Raw genomic sequence first — 16,197 nt, forward strand, 5'->3', positions numbered from 1 at the left:
GTGGTACAGTGTGGTACAGCCCAGACAGGCCCGGTCACAGTGTGGTACAGTGTGGTACAGCCCAGACAGGCCCGGTCACAGTGTGGTACAGTGTGGTACAGCCCAGACAGGCCTGATCACAGTGAGGTACAGTGTGGTACAGCCCAGACAGGCCCGGTCACAGTGTGGTACAGTGTGGTACAGCCCAGACAGAACCAGTCACAGTGAGGTACAGTGTGGTACAGCCCAGACAGAACCAGTCACAGTGTGGTACAGTGTGGTACAGCCCAGACAGAACCAGTCACAGTGTGGTACAGTGTGGTACAGCCCAGACAGGCCCGGTCACAGTGTGGTACAGTGTGGTACAGCCCAGACAGGCCTGATCACAGTGAGGTACAGTGTGGTGCAGCCCAGACAGAACCAGTCACAGTGAGGTACAGTGTGGTACAGCCCAGTCAGGCCCGGTCACAGTGTGGTACAGTGTGGTACAGCCCAGTCAGGCCCGGTCACAGTGAGGTACAGCCCAGACAGAACCAGTCACAGTGTTTCACAGTGTGGTGCAGCCCAGACAGAACCAGTCACAGTGAGGTACAGTGTGGTACAGCCCAGACAGGCCTGATCACAGTGAGGTACAGTGTGGTACAGCCCAGACAGAACCGGTCACAGTGTGGTACAGTGTGGTACAGCCCAGACAGGCCCGGTCACAGTGAGGTACAGTGTGGTACAGCCCAGACAGAACCGGTCACAGTGTGGTACAGTGTGGTACAGCACAGACAGAACCAGTCACAGTGAGGTACAGTGTGGTACAGCCCAGACAGGCCTGATCACAGTGAGGTACAGCACAGACAGAACCAGTCACTGTGTTTCACAGTGTGGTACAGCCCAGACAGGACCAGTCACAGTGTTTCTCAGCGTGGTACAGCCCAGACAGAACCAGTCACAGTGTGGTACAGTGTGGTACAGCCCAGACAGAACCAGTCACAGTGTGGTACAGTGTGGTACGGCCCAGACAGAACCAGTCACAGTGTGGTACAGTGTGGTACAGCACAGACAGGCCCGGTCACAGTGTGGTACAGTGTGGTACAGCCCAGACAGAACCAGTCACAGTGTGGTACAGTGTGGTACAGCCCAGACAGAACCAGTCACAGTGTGGTACAGTGTGGTACAGCACAGACAGGCCCGGTCACAGTGAGGTACAGTGTGGTACAGTGTGGTACAGCCCAGACAGAACCAGTCACAGTGAGGTACAGTGTGGTACAGCCCAGACAGAACCAGTCACAGTGTGGTACAGCCCAGACAGGCCCGGTCACAGTGAGGTGCAGTGTGGTACAGCCCAGACAGAACCAGTCACAGTGTGGTACAGTGTGGTACAGCCCAGACAGGCCCGGTCACAGTGTGGTACAGTGTGGTACAGCCCAGACAGGCCCGGTCACAGTGTGGTGCAGTGTGGTACAGCCCAGACAGGCCTGATCACAGTGAGGTACAGTGTGGTACAGCCCAGACAGGCCTGATCACAGTGAGGTACAGTGTGGTACAGCCCAGACAGGACCAGTCACAGTGCAGTACAGCCCAGACAGGCCCGGTCACAGTGAGGTACAGTGTGGTACAGCCCAGACAGGCCTGGTCACAGTGAGGTACAGTGTGGTACAGTGTGGTACAGCCCAGACAGGCCCGGTCACAGTGAGGTACAGCGTGGTACAGCCCAGACAGAACCGGTCACAGTGTGGTACAGCCCAGACGGGCCCGGTCACAGTGTGGTACAGTGTGGTACAGCCCAGACAGGCCCAGTCACAGTGAGGCACAGCCCAGACAGGCCCGGTCACAGTGTGGTACAGTGTGGTACAGCCCAGACAGGCCCAGTCACAGTGAGGCACAGCCCAGACAGGCCCGGTCACAGTGAGGTACAGTGTGGTACAGCCCAGACAGAACCAGTCACAGTGTGGTACAGTGTGGTACAGCACAGACAGAACCAGTCACAGTGAGGTACAGCCCAGACAGGCCCGGTCACAGTGTGGTACAGTGTGGTACAGCCCAGACAGGCCCGGTCACAGTGAGGTACAGCCCAGACAGAACCAGTCACAGTGTGGTACAGTGTGGTACAGCACAGACAGAACCAGTCACAGTGAGGTACAGCCCAGACAGGCCTGATCACAGTGTGGTACAGTGTGGTACAGCCCAGACAGGCCCGGTCACAGTGTGGTACAGCCCAGACAGAACCAGTCACAGTGTGGTACAGTGTGGTACAGCCCAGACAGGCCCGGTCACAGTGAGGTGCAGTGTGGTACAGTGTGGTACAGCCCAGACAGAACCAGTCACAGTGTGGTACAGTGTGGTACAGCCCAGACAGGCCTGGTCACAGTGAGGTACAGTGTGGTACAGTGTGGTACAGCCCAGTCAGGCCCGGTCACAGTGAGGTGCAGTGTGGTACAGCCCAGACAGGCCCGGTCACAGTGTGGTACAGTGTGGTACAGCCCAGACAGGCCCGGTCACAGTGAGGTACAGTGTGGTACAGCCCAGACAGAACCGGTCACAGTGTGGTACAGTGTGGTACAGCCCAGACAGGCCCGGTCACAGTGAGGTACAGCCCAGACAGGCCCAGTCACAGTGAGGTGCAGTGTGGTACAGCCCAGACAGGCCCGGTCACAGTGAGGTACAGTGTGGTACAGCCCAGACAGGCCCGGTCACAGTGTGGTACAGTGTGGTACAGCCCAGACAGGCCCGGTCACAGTGTGGTACAGTGTGGTACAGTGTGGTACAGCCCAGACAGGCCCGGTCACAGTGAGGTACAGTGTGGTACAGCCCAGACAGAACCGGTCACAGTGTGGTACAGTGTGGTACAGCCCAGACAGGCCCGGTCACAGTGTGGTACAGTGTGGTACAGCCCAGACAGAACCGGTCACAGTGTGGTACAGTGTGGTACAGCCCAGACAGAACCGGTCACAGTGTGGTACAGTGTGGTACAGCCCAGACAGGCCCGGTCACAGTGAGGTACAGTGTGGTACAGCACAGACAGGCCCGGTCACAGTGTGGTACAGTGTGGTACAGCCCAGACAGGCCCGGTCACAGTGTGGTACAGTGTGGTACAGCCCAGACAGGCCCGGTCACAGTGTGGTACAGTGTGGTACAGTACAGACAGAACCAGTCACAGTGTGGTACAGTGTGGTACAGCCCAGACAGGCCCGGTCACAGTGAGGTACAGTGTGGTACAGCCCAGACAGGCCCGGTCACAGTGAGGTACAGTGTGGTACAGCCCAGTCAGGCCCGGTCACAGTGAGGTACAGTGTGGTACAGTACAGACAGAACCAGTCACAGTGTGGTACAGTGTGGTACAGCCCAGACAGGCCCGGTCACAGTGTGGTACAGTGTGGTACAGCCCAGACAGGCCCGGTCACAGTGTGGTACAGCCCAGACAGGCCCGGTCACAGTGAGGTACAGTGTGGTACAGCCCAGACAGGCCCGGTCACAGTGTGGTACAGTGTGGTACAGCCCAGACAGGCCCGGTCACAGTGTGGTACAGTGTGGTACAGCCCAGACAGAACCGGTCACAGTGTGGTACAGTGTGGTACAGCCCAGACAGGCCTGATCACAGTGAGGTACAGTGTGGTACAGTGTGGTACAGCCCAGTCAGGCCCGGTCACAGTGAGGTACAGCACAGACAGGCCCGGTCACAGTGTGGTACAGCCCAGACAGAACCAGTTACAGTGTAGTACAGCCCAGACAGGCCCGGTCACAGTGTGGTACAGTGTGGTACAGCCCAGACAGGCCCGGTCACAGTGAGGTACAGTGTGGTACAGCCCAGACAGGCCCGGTCACAGTGTGGTACAGTGTGGTACAGTGTGGTACAGCCCAGACAGGCCCGGTCACAGTGAGGTACAGTGTGGTACAGCCCAGACAGAACCGGTCACAGTGAGGTACAGTGTGGTACAGCCCAGACAGAACCGGTCACAGTGTGGTACAGTGTGGTACGGCCCAGACAGGCCCGGTCACAGTGTGGTACAGTGTGGTACAGCCCAGACAGGCCCGGTCACAGTGTGGTACAGTGTGGTACAGCCCAGACAGGCCCGGTCACAGTGTGGTACAGTGTGGTACAGCCCAGACAGGCCCGGTCACAGTGAGGTACAGTGTGGTACAGCCCAGACAGGCCCGGTCACAGTGTGGTACAGTGTGGTACAGTGTGGTACAGCCCAGACAGGCCCGGTCACAGTGAGGTACAGTGTGGTACAGCCCAGACAGAACCGGTCACAGTGAGGTACAGTGTGGTACAGTGTGGTACAGCCCAGACAGAACCGGTCACAGTGTGGTACAGTGTGGTACAGCACAGACAGAACCAGTCACAGTGAGGTACAGTGTGGTACAGCCCAGACAGGCCCGGTCACAGTGTGGTACAGTGTGGTACAGCCCAGACAGGCCCGGTCACAGTGAGGTACAGTGTGGTACAGCCCAGTCAGGCCCGGTCACAGTGTGGTACAGTGTGGTACAGCCCAGACAGGCCCGGTCACAGTGTGGTACAGTGTGGTACAGCACAGTCAGGCCCGGTCACAGTGTGGTGCAGTGTGGTACAGTGTGGTACAGCCCAGACAGGCCCGGTCACAGTGTGGTACAGTGTGGTACAGCCCAGACAGGCCCGGTCACAGTGAGGTACAGTGTGGTACAGCCCAGACAGAACCAGTCACAGTGTAGTACAGTGTGGTACAGCCCAGACAGAACCAGTCACAGTGTGGTACAGTGTGGTACAGCCCAGACAGGCCCGGTCACAGTGTGGTACAGTGTGGTACAGCCCAGACAGGCCCGGTCACAGTGAGGTACAGCCCAGACAGAACCGGTCACAGTGTGGTACAGCACAGACAGAACCAGTCACAGTGTGGTACAGTGTGGTACAGCCCAGTCAGGCCCGGTCACAGTGTGGTACAGTGTGGTACAGCCCAGACAGGCCCGGTCACAGTGTGGTACAGTGTGGTACAGCCCAGACAGGCCCGGTCACAGTGTGGTACAGTGTGGTACAGCCCAGACAGGCCCGGTCACAGTGTGGTACAGTGTGGTACAGCCCAGACAGGCCTGATCACAGTGAGGTACAGTGTGGTACAGCCCAGACAGGCCCGGTCACAGTGAGGTGCAGTGTGGTACAGCCCAGACAGAACCAGTCACAGTGTGGTACAGTGTGGTACAGCCCAGACAGGCCTGATCACAGTGAGGTACAGTGTGGTACAGCCCAGACAGGCCTGATCACAGTGAGGTACAGTGTGGTACAGCCCAGACAGAACCAGTCACAGTGTGGTACAGTGTGGTACAGCCCAGACAGAACCAGTCACAGTGTGGTACAGTGTGGTACAGCCCAGACAGAACCAGTCACAGTGAGGTGCAGTGTGGTACAGTGTGGTACAGTGTGGTACAGCCCAGACAGGCCCGGTCACAGTGTGGTACAGTGTGGTACAGCCCAGACAGGCCTGATCACAGTGAGGTACAGTGTGGTACAGCCCAGACAGGCCCGGTCACAGTGTGGTACAGTGTGGTACAGCCCAGACAGAACCAGTCACAGTGTGGTACAGTGTGGTACAGCCCAGACAGGCCCGGTCACAGTGAGGTACAGTGTGGTACAGTGTGGTACAGCCCAGACAGGCCCGGTCACAGTGAGGTACAGTGTGGTACAGCCCAGACAGAACCAGTCACAGTGTGGTACAGTGTGGTACAGCCCAGACAGGCCCGGTCACAGTGAGGTACAGTGTGGTACAGTGTGGGACAGCCCAGACAGGCCCGGTCACAGTGTGGTACAGTGTGGTACAGTGTGGTACAGCCCAGACAGGCCCGGTCACAGTGAGGTGCAGTGTGGTGCAGCCCAGACAGAACCGGTCACAGTGAGGTACAGTGTGGTACAGTGTGGTACAGCACAGACAGAACCAGTCACAGTGAGGTACAGTGTGGTACAGCCCAGACAGGCCCGGTCACAGTGTGGTACAGTGTGGTACAGCCCAGTCAGGCCCGGTCACAGTGTGGTACAGTGTGGTACAGCCCAGACAGGCCCGGTCACAGTGAGGTACAGCCCAGACAGAACCAGTCACAGTGTTTCACAGTGTGGTGCAGCCCAGACAGAACCAGTCACAGTGAGGTACAGTGTGGTACAGCCCAGACAGGCCTGATCACAGTGAGGTACAGTGTGGTGCAGCCCAGACAGAACCGGTCACAGTGAGGTACAGTGTGGTACAGCACAGACAGAACCAGTCACAGTGAGGTACAGTGTGGTGCAGCCCAGACAGAACCAGTCACAGTGTGGTACAGTGTGGTACAGCCCAGACAGGCCTGATCACAGTGAGGTACAGTGTGGTACAGCCCAGACAGGCCCGGTCACAGTGTGGTACAGTGTGGTACAGCCCAGACAGGCCCGGTCACAGTGAGGTGCAGTGTGGTACAGTGTGGTACAGTGTGGTACAGCCCAGACAGAACCAGTCACAGTGTGGTACAGTGTGGTACAGCCCAGACAGGCCCGGTCACAGTGAGGTACAGTGTGGTACAGTGTGGTACAGTGTGGTACAGCCCAGACAGAACCAGTCACAGTGTGGTACAGTGTGGTACAGCCCAGACAGGCCCGGTCACAGTGTGGTACAGTGTGGGACAGCCCAGACAGGCCCGGTCACAGTGTTTCACAGTGTGGTACAGCCCAGACAGGCCTGATCACAGTGAGGTACAGTGTGGTACAGCCCAGACAGGCCTGATCACAGTGAGGTACAGTGTGGTACAGCCCAGACAGAACCAGTCACAGTGTGGTACAGTGTGGTACAGCCCAGACAGGCCCGGTCACAGTGTGGTACAGTGTGGTACAGCACAGACAGAACCAGTCACAGTGAGGTACAGTGTGGTGCAGCCCAGACAGAACCAGTCACAGTGTGGTACAGTGTGGTACAGCCCAGACAGGCCCGGTCACAGTGTGGTACAGCCCAGACAGGCCTGGTCACAGTGTGGTACAGTGTGGTACAGCCCAGACAGAACCAGTCACAGTGTTTCACTGTGTGGTACAGCCCAGACAGGCCCGGTTACCTTCTGCACATGGTTGATCTCGTCGTGCTTGCGCTTCTGGTTGCGCGTGATCTTCCTCTCGGGCTGCTCGCCCAGCTCGCCCCCGCACTCCACACTCTTCCTCACCGCGTCCTTCACCGTCTTCGTCAGGGCCAGCCGGTTCTTCCCCACCCACTCGTCCAGGCGCCGGTTAACTGGGGGGCAGAGGGAGCACCGCGCTACAGCGACACACGAGACCACAGCGGAGGCACTACTGTACACAGAGGGTGGTGGGGGTGGGGAACAAGCAGCCCAGCCATATTGCTGAAGCCAAAACCCTGAGCTCTTTCTTGACACAGCTGGAAGAGACACTCCAGACAGGACAGGAGGCTCTACTGTACACAGAGGGGGGTGGGAGAGTGGAACAAGCTGCCCAGCCCTGTTATTGAAGCCGATACCCGCTGTGTCTTGAGAGAAGCCAGGGATGAGACACTCCAGTCAGGGCAGGTACTGGGGTACAAAGCTTTAGGGAACAAGGCCTCTAAATTTGTTGAATGTTCTCACCTTGCTGGGATGTTTTCTTGAGCTCTAAGTGCTTCTCTGTGCTGACTGTGCTGCAGGTATACAGTGGGGTGTAGGTGTATTGGGGTGTTACTGCAGGTGTAGGTGTACTGGGGTGTATAGGGGTAGTGCAGGTGTAGGTGTATTGGGGTGTACAGTGGGGTGTTACTGTAGGTGTAGGTGTACTGGGGTGTATAGGGGTAGTGCAGGTGTAGGTGTATTGGGGTGTACAGTGGGGTGTTACTGTAGGTGCAGGTGTACTGGGTTGTTACTGCAGGTGTAGGTGTTCTGGGATATACAGTGGGGTGTACTGGGGTGTTACTGCAGGTGTAAGTGTACTGTAGGTTTACAGTGGGGTGTACTGCGGTGTACATTGGGGTGACTGGGGTGTTACTGCAGGTGTAGGTGTAATGGGATGTACATTGGGGTGTTACTGTAGGTGTAGGTGTACTGGGATATACAGTGGGGTGTACTGGGGTTTTACTGTAGGTGTAGGTGTACTGGGATACAGTGGGGGTACTGTAGGTGTACCTTGGGGTGACTGGGGTGTTACTGCAGGTGTACAGTGATAATAAAGTCACACTCACAGCCCACATAGTGAACGTAGAACTCCTCTCTGCCCTCCTGTTCGTTCAGGCGTGACTGGATGACCTCCGCAGAGTCTGAGAGGGACATGAGAGAGAGGAGAGAGGGACAAGAGGATAGAGAAAAATGATGTTAAAGCTCTAGAAGCACACTTCTATCAATTCACAACGCTGCAGACGCAGTCTGATTCACTCTGGGGTGAACAGTATTGTTACTCAGATTCGCACTGCACAACAGAATGATCCACTCCAGGATTTTACAGGAATGCCAGATAAAATCCCACTACATTGCAGAGTAATCCACTCCAGGAGTTACCGTGACATCAGTAAGAATCCCACTGCACAGCAGTCTGATCCACTCCAGGGTTTACAGCGACGTCAGTAAGAATCCCACTGCACAGCAGTCTGATCTGCTCCAGGGTTTACAGCGATGTCAGTAAGAATCCCACTGCACAGCAGTCTGATCCGCTCCAGGGTTAACAGCGATGTCAGTAAGAATCCCACTGTACAGCAGTCTGATCCGCTCCAGGGTTTACAGCGACGTCAGTAAGAATCCCACTGCACAGCAGTCTGATCTGCTCCAGGGTTTACAGCGATGTCAGTAAGAATCCCACTGCACAGCAGTCTGATCCGCTCCAGGGTTTACAGCGATGTCAGTAAGAATCCCACTGCACAACAGAATGATCCACTCCAGGATTTTATAGGAATGCCAGATAAAATCCCACTGCATAGCAGAGTAATCCATTCCAGGGTTTACAGCGACATCAGTAAGAATCCCACTGCACAGCAGTCTGATCCGCTCCAGGAGTTACAGTGATGTCAGTAAGAATCCCACTGCACAGCAGTCTGATCCGCTCCAGGGTTTACAGTGATGTCAGTAAGAATCCCACTGCACAGCAGTCTGATCCGCTCCAGGAGTTACAGTGATGTATGTAAGAATCCCAATGCACAGCAGTCTGATCCGCTCCAGGGTTTACAGTGATGTCAGTAAGAATCCCACTGCACAGCAGTCTGATCCGCTCCAGGAGTTACAGTGATGTATGTAAGAATCCCACTGCACAGCAGTCTGATCCGCTCCAGGGTTTACAATGATGTCAGTAAGAATCCCAATGCACAGCAGTCTGATCCGCTCCAGGGTTTACAGTGATGTCAGTAAGAATCCCAATGCACAGCAGTCTGATCCACTCCAGGTTTGTTATGTTCTCAGTAACATTCCCATTGCGCAGCAGTCTGATCCAGAATAATCCTCTCCAGGTTTCACAGTGATTTCAAGCAGATTTCCAGGGCACTGAGTAACCCAAAGATCGCAATCATTGCATTGACAGATTGCTTGGCTTCACAGTGCTGTTACTAAGACTCCCAATGCACAGCAGCCTCACCCTATCCAGGTTTTAATAATAATAATAACAACAACAATAATAATTTACTAATGTATATAAAGCGCTCTTCTGGACTCTCCACTCAGAGCTCTTCACAGGTCAGGGGGATCCCCTCCAGTGTCCCCCCCACCTGGATGAAGCTCCAGTCTGCTCACACACAGCAGCTCTCAGTGGGGAGGAGAGCAGAGTGATGAAGCCAGTTCAGAGAGGGGGGTTATTAGGAGGCCATGATGGGTAAAGACCAGGGGGAAATGTGGCCAGGACACCGGGGTGACACCCCTACTCTTTTCTCGAGACGCCCTGGGATTTTTAATGACCACAGAGAGTCAGGACCTCGGTTTTACGTCTCATCCGAAGGACGGCACCTGTTTACAGTCTATTGTCCCCGTCACTATACTGGGGCATCAGGACCCAGGGTGAGCGCCTCCTACTGGCCTCTTCCAGGAATAATAATAATAATAATAATAATAATAATAAAATAATAATAATAATAATTGCTTACACTTATATAGCGCTTTTCTGGACACTCCACTCAAAGCACTTTACAGGTAATGGGGATCCCCTCCACCACCACCAGTGTGCAGCCCCACCTGGCAAACTTAGCAGCCTTAGCTTTCCCAGGAAGTGTCCCATTCCCATTACCTGAAAAGCGCTTTGAGTGGACTGTCCAGAAAAGCGCTATTTATGTAAGGAATTCTTTTAACAACAACAACAATAATAATAATATCCAGGTACTGGCCAGGCTCACACTGCTAAGCTCCAGTGGGGGGCTTTCTTACAGTAGAGTGTCCCCATCGCTGTACTGGGGCATCGGGACCCCCACATCAGCGCCCCCCTAGTGGCCCCACTAACACCTCTCCCAGGAGTCTCTCACTGCTGAGCTCCAGTGGGACACAGCTGCTGACTGGTTTTACAAGCGCTTTCCGACCCCAGCCGCGCAGCAGCCTGATCCCCTCCGGTACCGGCGCTGCAGACCTGCGGGCTCCAAGAGCACACCTGCACGCCTGTTAAAAACAACACCGGCGGCGGGAAAGGAAAGGCCGGGGCTGGCTCAGGCTGCCGACAAGGTGGAGAGGGGGTCTCTATTATATTTCTATAATAGCTCCAGTGGCAGAAATAAACCCACCCACGCGTGGAGGCGCCCCAGTGACCCGCCTCCACAACAACAACAACAACAACAACAACAACAACAGCAGCGACCGAACACGATCGGACTCGGACCCGCGATCCCGGTACCAGCACCGGCGCCACAAAACCGATCAACGGCCAACTCACGCCAGGTCTTGTCGGCCCGCTGGCACAGGTAGGTCTCCCCGATCTCCACCGACACCTCCTGCTCCCTGCCGCCGGCCGCCCCGCCTCCCTCTCCGGGCCGCGACGGCCCCTCCGCCCGCTCCCGGGGCTCCGCTTCGTCCTCCTCCCCGCCGCTGCCGTTGGACGAGGAGGCCGCCCGGAGCCCGGCCTCGCCCTCCGACCTGTCACCGGGGCCTCGCTGGTCCGGGTCGGTGTCCATCCGCTCCTCCGAGGCGCCGGCGCTGTCGTAGCCTTGCCTGCCGGGCGACACCGCCACCGCCGCCGCCATCTTGTCTGCTCGCTGACTGCGGGCGCCCACCGCGAGACTGTTCGAGAACGAGCGCGAGGGGGAGCGCTGCCCCGTAAGGTCTGGTGTACGGGCGCCCTCCATTCCGCGCAGCCGCTACCGTAAGAACGCGTATATAAGCACCGCTCTGCATTGAAACGGTCTTGCGGTTTGTCTTGTCGGCTTGCACTTAAAATGTTATTATCCCCTGGGGGGGATTCTTTGCGGTTTTTGGGCAGTACGTCAGTTGAACAAAAACAAGCGCCAGCGCCAAAGAGTGAAGTACGGAAGGCGTTGCTGTTACCGAGAAAAGACAAATCATGAATCATGGTAAATGACTATAATGTGACTGCATAATCCTATAATTATAATAATAATTATATTAATAGTCATATTTTTATGAATGGTATAAATTTAATAGTATTGTAACGAATTCGGGTTCGGCGAGGACGGGCACAGCGACTCAGACTTCGTGGCGTGAAAAAAACACGGCGCTTTATTTATTTCGGCACAACCAGCCAGCACAGCACCCACGCGCGCGCCAGCAGGGAGAGAGAGAGAGAGGAGCATCACACTGGGGTCTATTCGGGTCGCTACACAGGGATGGGGTGTCAACTGGGTACTAGTAAACGGGGGCGCGAAACCAGGGAACTATTGACACGAATCCGGGCGATCTCGCCACACTGTACGCCCGCTTTGCAATGGGTCAGGTGCGCTGGTCAGCGGCTGTCCTCGTCCCCGCCCTGACCACTACTCCCAGCCGCCTGACCGCAACCCAGCCGGGCGAACGCGCTGCAGCATAATAATGTAACGCTTACGGCCGACAGGCACTGTGTAAGAGCCGGCGTACCAGAGCAGGTGACGTCACCGCCCTTCCCTGTGATAGCAGGACCACAGCTACTGGGCTGTGGAGAGGTCTCTCTTTGGCTCACCGGGCTGGGTCCCTGCAGAGAGACGCGGGAGTCCCGGGTTCGAGCTCCCGACGGTGGGGGGCCGACCTAATGCGGCAAGGGCGCCCGCCTGAGCCCCTGTTGCGTTACAATAATATGAGACAGTACTGAGGGACAGTGGTAATAGTGAGGTGCCATAGGGCTTCATCACTCTGCTCTGCTCCCTGTAAAGAGCTCTGAGTGGAGAGTCCAGAGAAGCACTGTGCAAGTGTGAGGAATTATTAGTATTATTTTTATTGTTATTATTATTATTATTATTAGCATCCACACTGCCACGCATGCGTTTTTCCTTAGTTCACAGAAACAGATATGAGGAAATGTTTCTATTTTATTTTTGGTCACCTGACGTCTGACACACTGGCTGATGAAGCTGGTCTCGGAGAGGCTCCTGGGCAGGAGAGCAGGGGGCCAGCAGCAGAGAGCACCTCTGGGCGATAGCGTCTGCCTTCACACTTCTCAACTGCTGCTGAAAAGCTGAAACTGTGGCTGAAAAGCTGATCAACACTTCTGTCTTCTCCCGAATCGACATCTGTAACGCCCTGCTCGCTGGGGTTTCTAAACCCGCACTGAACAAACTCCAGTGCGTCCAGAATTCGTCAGCCAGAATCCTGACCAGGTCTAGTGCAAGTGGTCACATTACTCCTGTCCTTGTTAATGACCACAGAGAGTCAGGACCTCAGTTTTACGTCTCATCCGAAGGACGGCGCCTGTTTACAGTATAGTGTAAACAGGGTGAGTGCCCCCTGCTGGCCCCACTAACACCTCTTCCAAAAACCGAGGTCCTGTATCTCTATGGTCATTAAAAATCCCAGGGTGTCTCTCGAAAAGAGTCAGGGTGTCCTGGACAAATTTCCCCTGGTCTTTACCCATCATGGCCTCCTAATAACCCCCCTCTCTGAACTGGCTTCATCACTCTGCTCTCCTCCCCACTGAGAGCTGCTGTGTGTGAGCAGACTGGAGCTTCATCCAGGTGGGGGGACACACTGGTGGGGGTGGAGGGGATCCCCATGACCTGTAAAGAGCTCCGAGTGGAGAGTCCAGAAAAGCACTGTGTAAGTGTGAGGAATTATTCTTATTAAGAAGAGAAAGTTCAAGAACAGAGAGGAGAGACACGAGTCCGGGGGAGTTGGGACTTGACACTTGCGCCAGGCGAGAGCCCCGACTTCGTGATCATCCAAACCAAACCTGACTGCAACTAAGAGTGTGAGCCTTGCGAGAGAGAGCGTGCTGTTCTGTGTTTTAGGGAGCTTGGGTCTCCTGGGTGAAAGGCACCTCAGTCAGAGCAGTCTTTCCTGTTAGAGTGCATTTCTAGAACAGGGAGTTAGGCTGTTCCGGGTTTGCAGAGAGAGGGATTGAGCTGCATTGATTTAGAAAGACAGTGTTTCTCCTATTTGGCCTCTGAGTTTGAGTAAGTCTGGGGTTTTTCTGGGTGAGTAAGAGATGTCAGGCCTCTGAAAACCCTTGTTTGTACGCACTGTACGTAGAGTAACCGGTAGTGTTTGCCTTGTGCTTGCTCATACACATTTGTTCTGAACCAGGCGGGCCTGGAGCATGACTCCTCACGCCAACGCTGTGCCAGAGAACGCAGACTACACGTGGCTCTGGTCCTGCTGGCCGCTGGGCACATCTGGAGACCTCGCTTGCACGTGGGGGGTTCTGAGTAACGATTTGACTTTTTTGACTGAATCGCTTGGTCAGTTTCTGAAATGCACCATTTTCGTGATTCCCTCCCCGTGACATCATCAACGTCGTCATCATCATTACTTTTGTTGTTGTTATTATTATTTCGTGAATTCAGGACAGGAGGTGTGGAAATGAGGGACAATCGGAGAACAACAGAGGAGAGGAGAGGAGAGGAGAGGAGAGGAGGCGACACACACCCGATCCTCGCGGTTCTCGCACAGCAGCAGCCCTGTGGCCCCGCTGGGAGTGTCTGCCAGGCAGAAGATTAAACCCGACGTATCGGAATGTCATCCAGCGTGAGTTTTTGCCTGAATGCACCCCCCCCACTGCCCAAAACTGCAAAGCAATTCGTTCTTCGCCGTCAGCACGGGCGGGTTATTTTCCGAGAGCGTTTCTTCTTCGTCAGCTGAACCGAAAGAAAAACAACAGGTCGCCGACGAACATTGCTACACCTAAAAAACAGTGACCAGAACTCCTACCACCACAAAGCCCAAAACAGAGCCCCCTGAGCCAGCTGGTCCTGAGGCTCACTGACCTGAGCCATACCGACACCAGCCAGCCTCAGGACAGCACTGCAACAACACAAGACACACAACACTGCCTCACACACAGACACACAAGAGCTGAGCCCAAAACAGAGCCCCCTGAGCCAGCTGGTCCTGAGGCTCACCGACCTGAGCCACACCGACACTAACCAGCCTCAGGACAGCACTGCTAGAGCACCACAACTCAGACTCAACCACATCACAGCACAACACACACAACACACAACCAGCCTCAGGACAGCACTGCTAGAGCACCACAACTCAGACTCAACCACATCACAGCACAACACACACAACACACAACCAGCCTCAGGACAGCACTGCTAGAGCACCACAACCCAGACTCAACCACATCACAGCACAACACACACAACACACAACCAGCCTCAGGACAGCACTGCTAGAGCACCACAACCCAGACTCAACCACATCACAGCACAGATCAAACAGCAATATCTCACACACTGGGACACACACACACAAACACAACATAAACTGGAATGCTACAGAACCCTAAACAGACAATACACAGTAGCCAAAATATCTAATCAAGATAACAGCAAACAGAAACAGACCCTGATGAAGTACAGGCTCAGTGACCACAGCCTGGCCATAGAAACTGGACACAGACAGACCTAGCTGTCCAGAGAGGACAGGCTCAGTGAACACAGCCTGTCCATAGAAACTGGACACGGACAGACCTGGCTGTCCAGAGAGGACAGGCTCAGTGACCACAGCCTGGCCATAGAAACTGGACATGGGCAGACCTGGCTGTCCAGAGAGGACAGGCTCAGTGACCACAGAGAGGACAGGCTGTGCTCCCACTGCCAGCGGGGAGAAATAGAGACAGAGGCGCACTTCCTACTGCACTGCGACAGATACTCTGGGATTAGAGAAACATTCTTCCCGAAATTTACAAATCTAATCCCAGAGTTCCCACACCTGCCAGAGTCACAACGGGTCCCAATCCTACTGGGAGACTGGGGAGGGAACTCAGCTGAACTGGCAGCCCAGTATGTGATCTCCTGTCCCAGCCTGAGGAACAGTGAGCCTGTCTCCCAGTAATGCTCCAGCCGCCTACAGGACATGTCAATATTTTATGATATTGTTCCGGAATAGTAGTGAGGACCCTGTGCAGAAAACCAGGGCGATCTCCGGAGGCGTAGCCGAGAGAGCGATCCGAGGTCCGAAAGCCGGAGGTACAAAACCTTCTCAAGGACCCCAGTCATCTCAAGGACCATTCTCAAGGACCCCAGTCATCCCAGTCACAAACTGTTTTCTCTCCTACCGTCTGGTAAATGGTACCGAAGCATTCGGTCCAAGTCCAACAGACTACGGAACAGCTTCTACCTCCAGACAATAAGACTGCTAAATAGCCAACCTGCAGCTCCTTTAGCAAATCACCTGTAATGGCTACATGGACACACAGTTTTCACTGTGTTCAGCATAACTGCACTACTTGTATATATCGCACACACCATGGGCACTCAGCGGCTCTGCTCATATTGAGTTTTATTCCATTTCTATTACATCTATTATTATGTAACCTTATTTTTTGTAACCTTAATTTTGTGATTGTAACCTTAATTTTGTGATTCTTGTGATTTTTGTGTTTTTGTGATTCTTGTGAGCACGCAGCACAGACATTTCATTGCCAGCAACTACTGCTGCACGCTGTATTGTTGTGCATTTGATCAATAAACGTTGATGTGGTTTGATTTCATTTGGTAAAGAGCCAAAACCGAAAGCAGGAGACGTAGTCCAGGGTCAGGGAGCCAAGAACCAGGTGGTAAATAACAAAGAGACTGGGAGCAGCTCCAGCCAGGAAAACCCTGATACTGAGCACAGAGGAGTATGTGAAGCAGCTTTAAACAGGCTGGGGGAAATGGGCTAACTGGGAGCCGTGCTGGAATGCGAGGTGGAATGCCGAGTCCTCCAGTGGCTTGGCGG

General features: G+C 54.8%; 1 protein-coding gene and 1 long non-coding RNA gene across 2 annotated transcripts in view; one reads left to right on the plus strand and one right to left on the minus strand.

Annotated features, from left to right (window-relative positions):
* The window catches only part of kat8 (K(lysine) acetyltransferase 8), a 29,385-nt gene extending 18,196 nt beyond the window's left edge, over positions 1–11,189 (minus strand). The window contains exons 1-3 of the mRNA XM_088637445.1: positions 10,766–11,189; positions 8,115–8,189; positions 7,009–7,181 (exon numbers count right to left, since the gene is read on the minus strand). Of these exons, the coding sequence (XP_088493571.1) occupies positions 7,009–7,181; positions 8,115–8,189; positions 10,766–11,174 (657 nt within the window). The 5' untranslated portion in view covers positions 11,175–11,189. The remainder of the gene's footprint in view (positions 1–7,008; positions 7,182–8,114; positions 8,190–10,765) is intronic.
* A 29-nt stretch (positions 11,190–11,218) lies between these two features.
* Positions 11,219–15,965, plus strand: LOC148659707 (uncharacterized). The gene is made up of 2 exons (XR_015939760.1): positions 11,219–11,399; positions 13,818–15,965. It is a non-coding gene; the product is annotated as an uncharacterized LOC148659707 (long non-coding RNA).
* The last annotated feature ends 232 nt before the right edge of the window (positions 15,966–16,197 follow it).

The sequence above is a fragment of the Lepisosteus platostomus genome, chromosome 6 (genome assembly GCF_059453375.1).
Source record: "Lepisosteus platostomus isolate fLepPlt1 chromosome 6, fLepPlt1.hap1, whole genome shotgun sequence".
Lineage (NCBI taxonomy): Eukaryota > Metazoa > Chordata > Actinopteri > Semionotiformes > Lepisosteidae > Lepisosteus > Lepisosteus platostomus.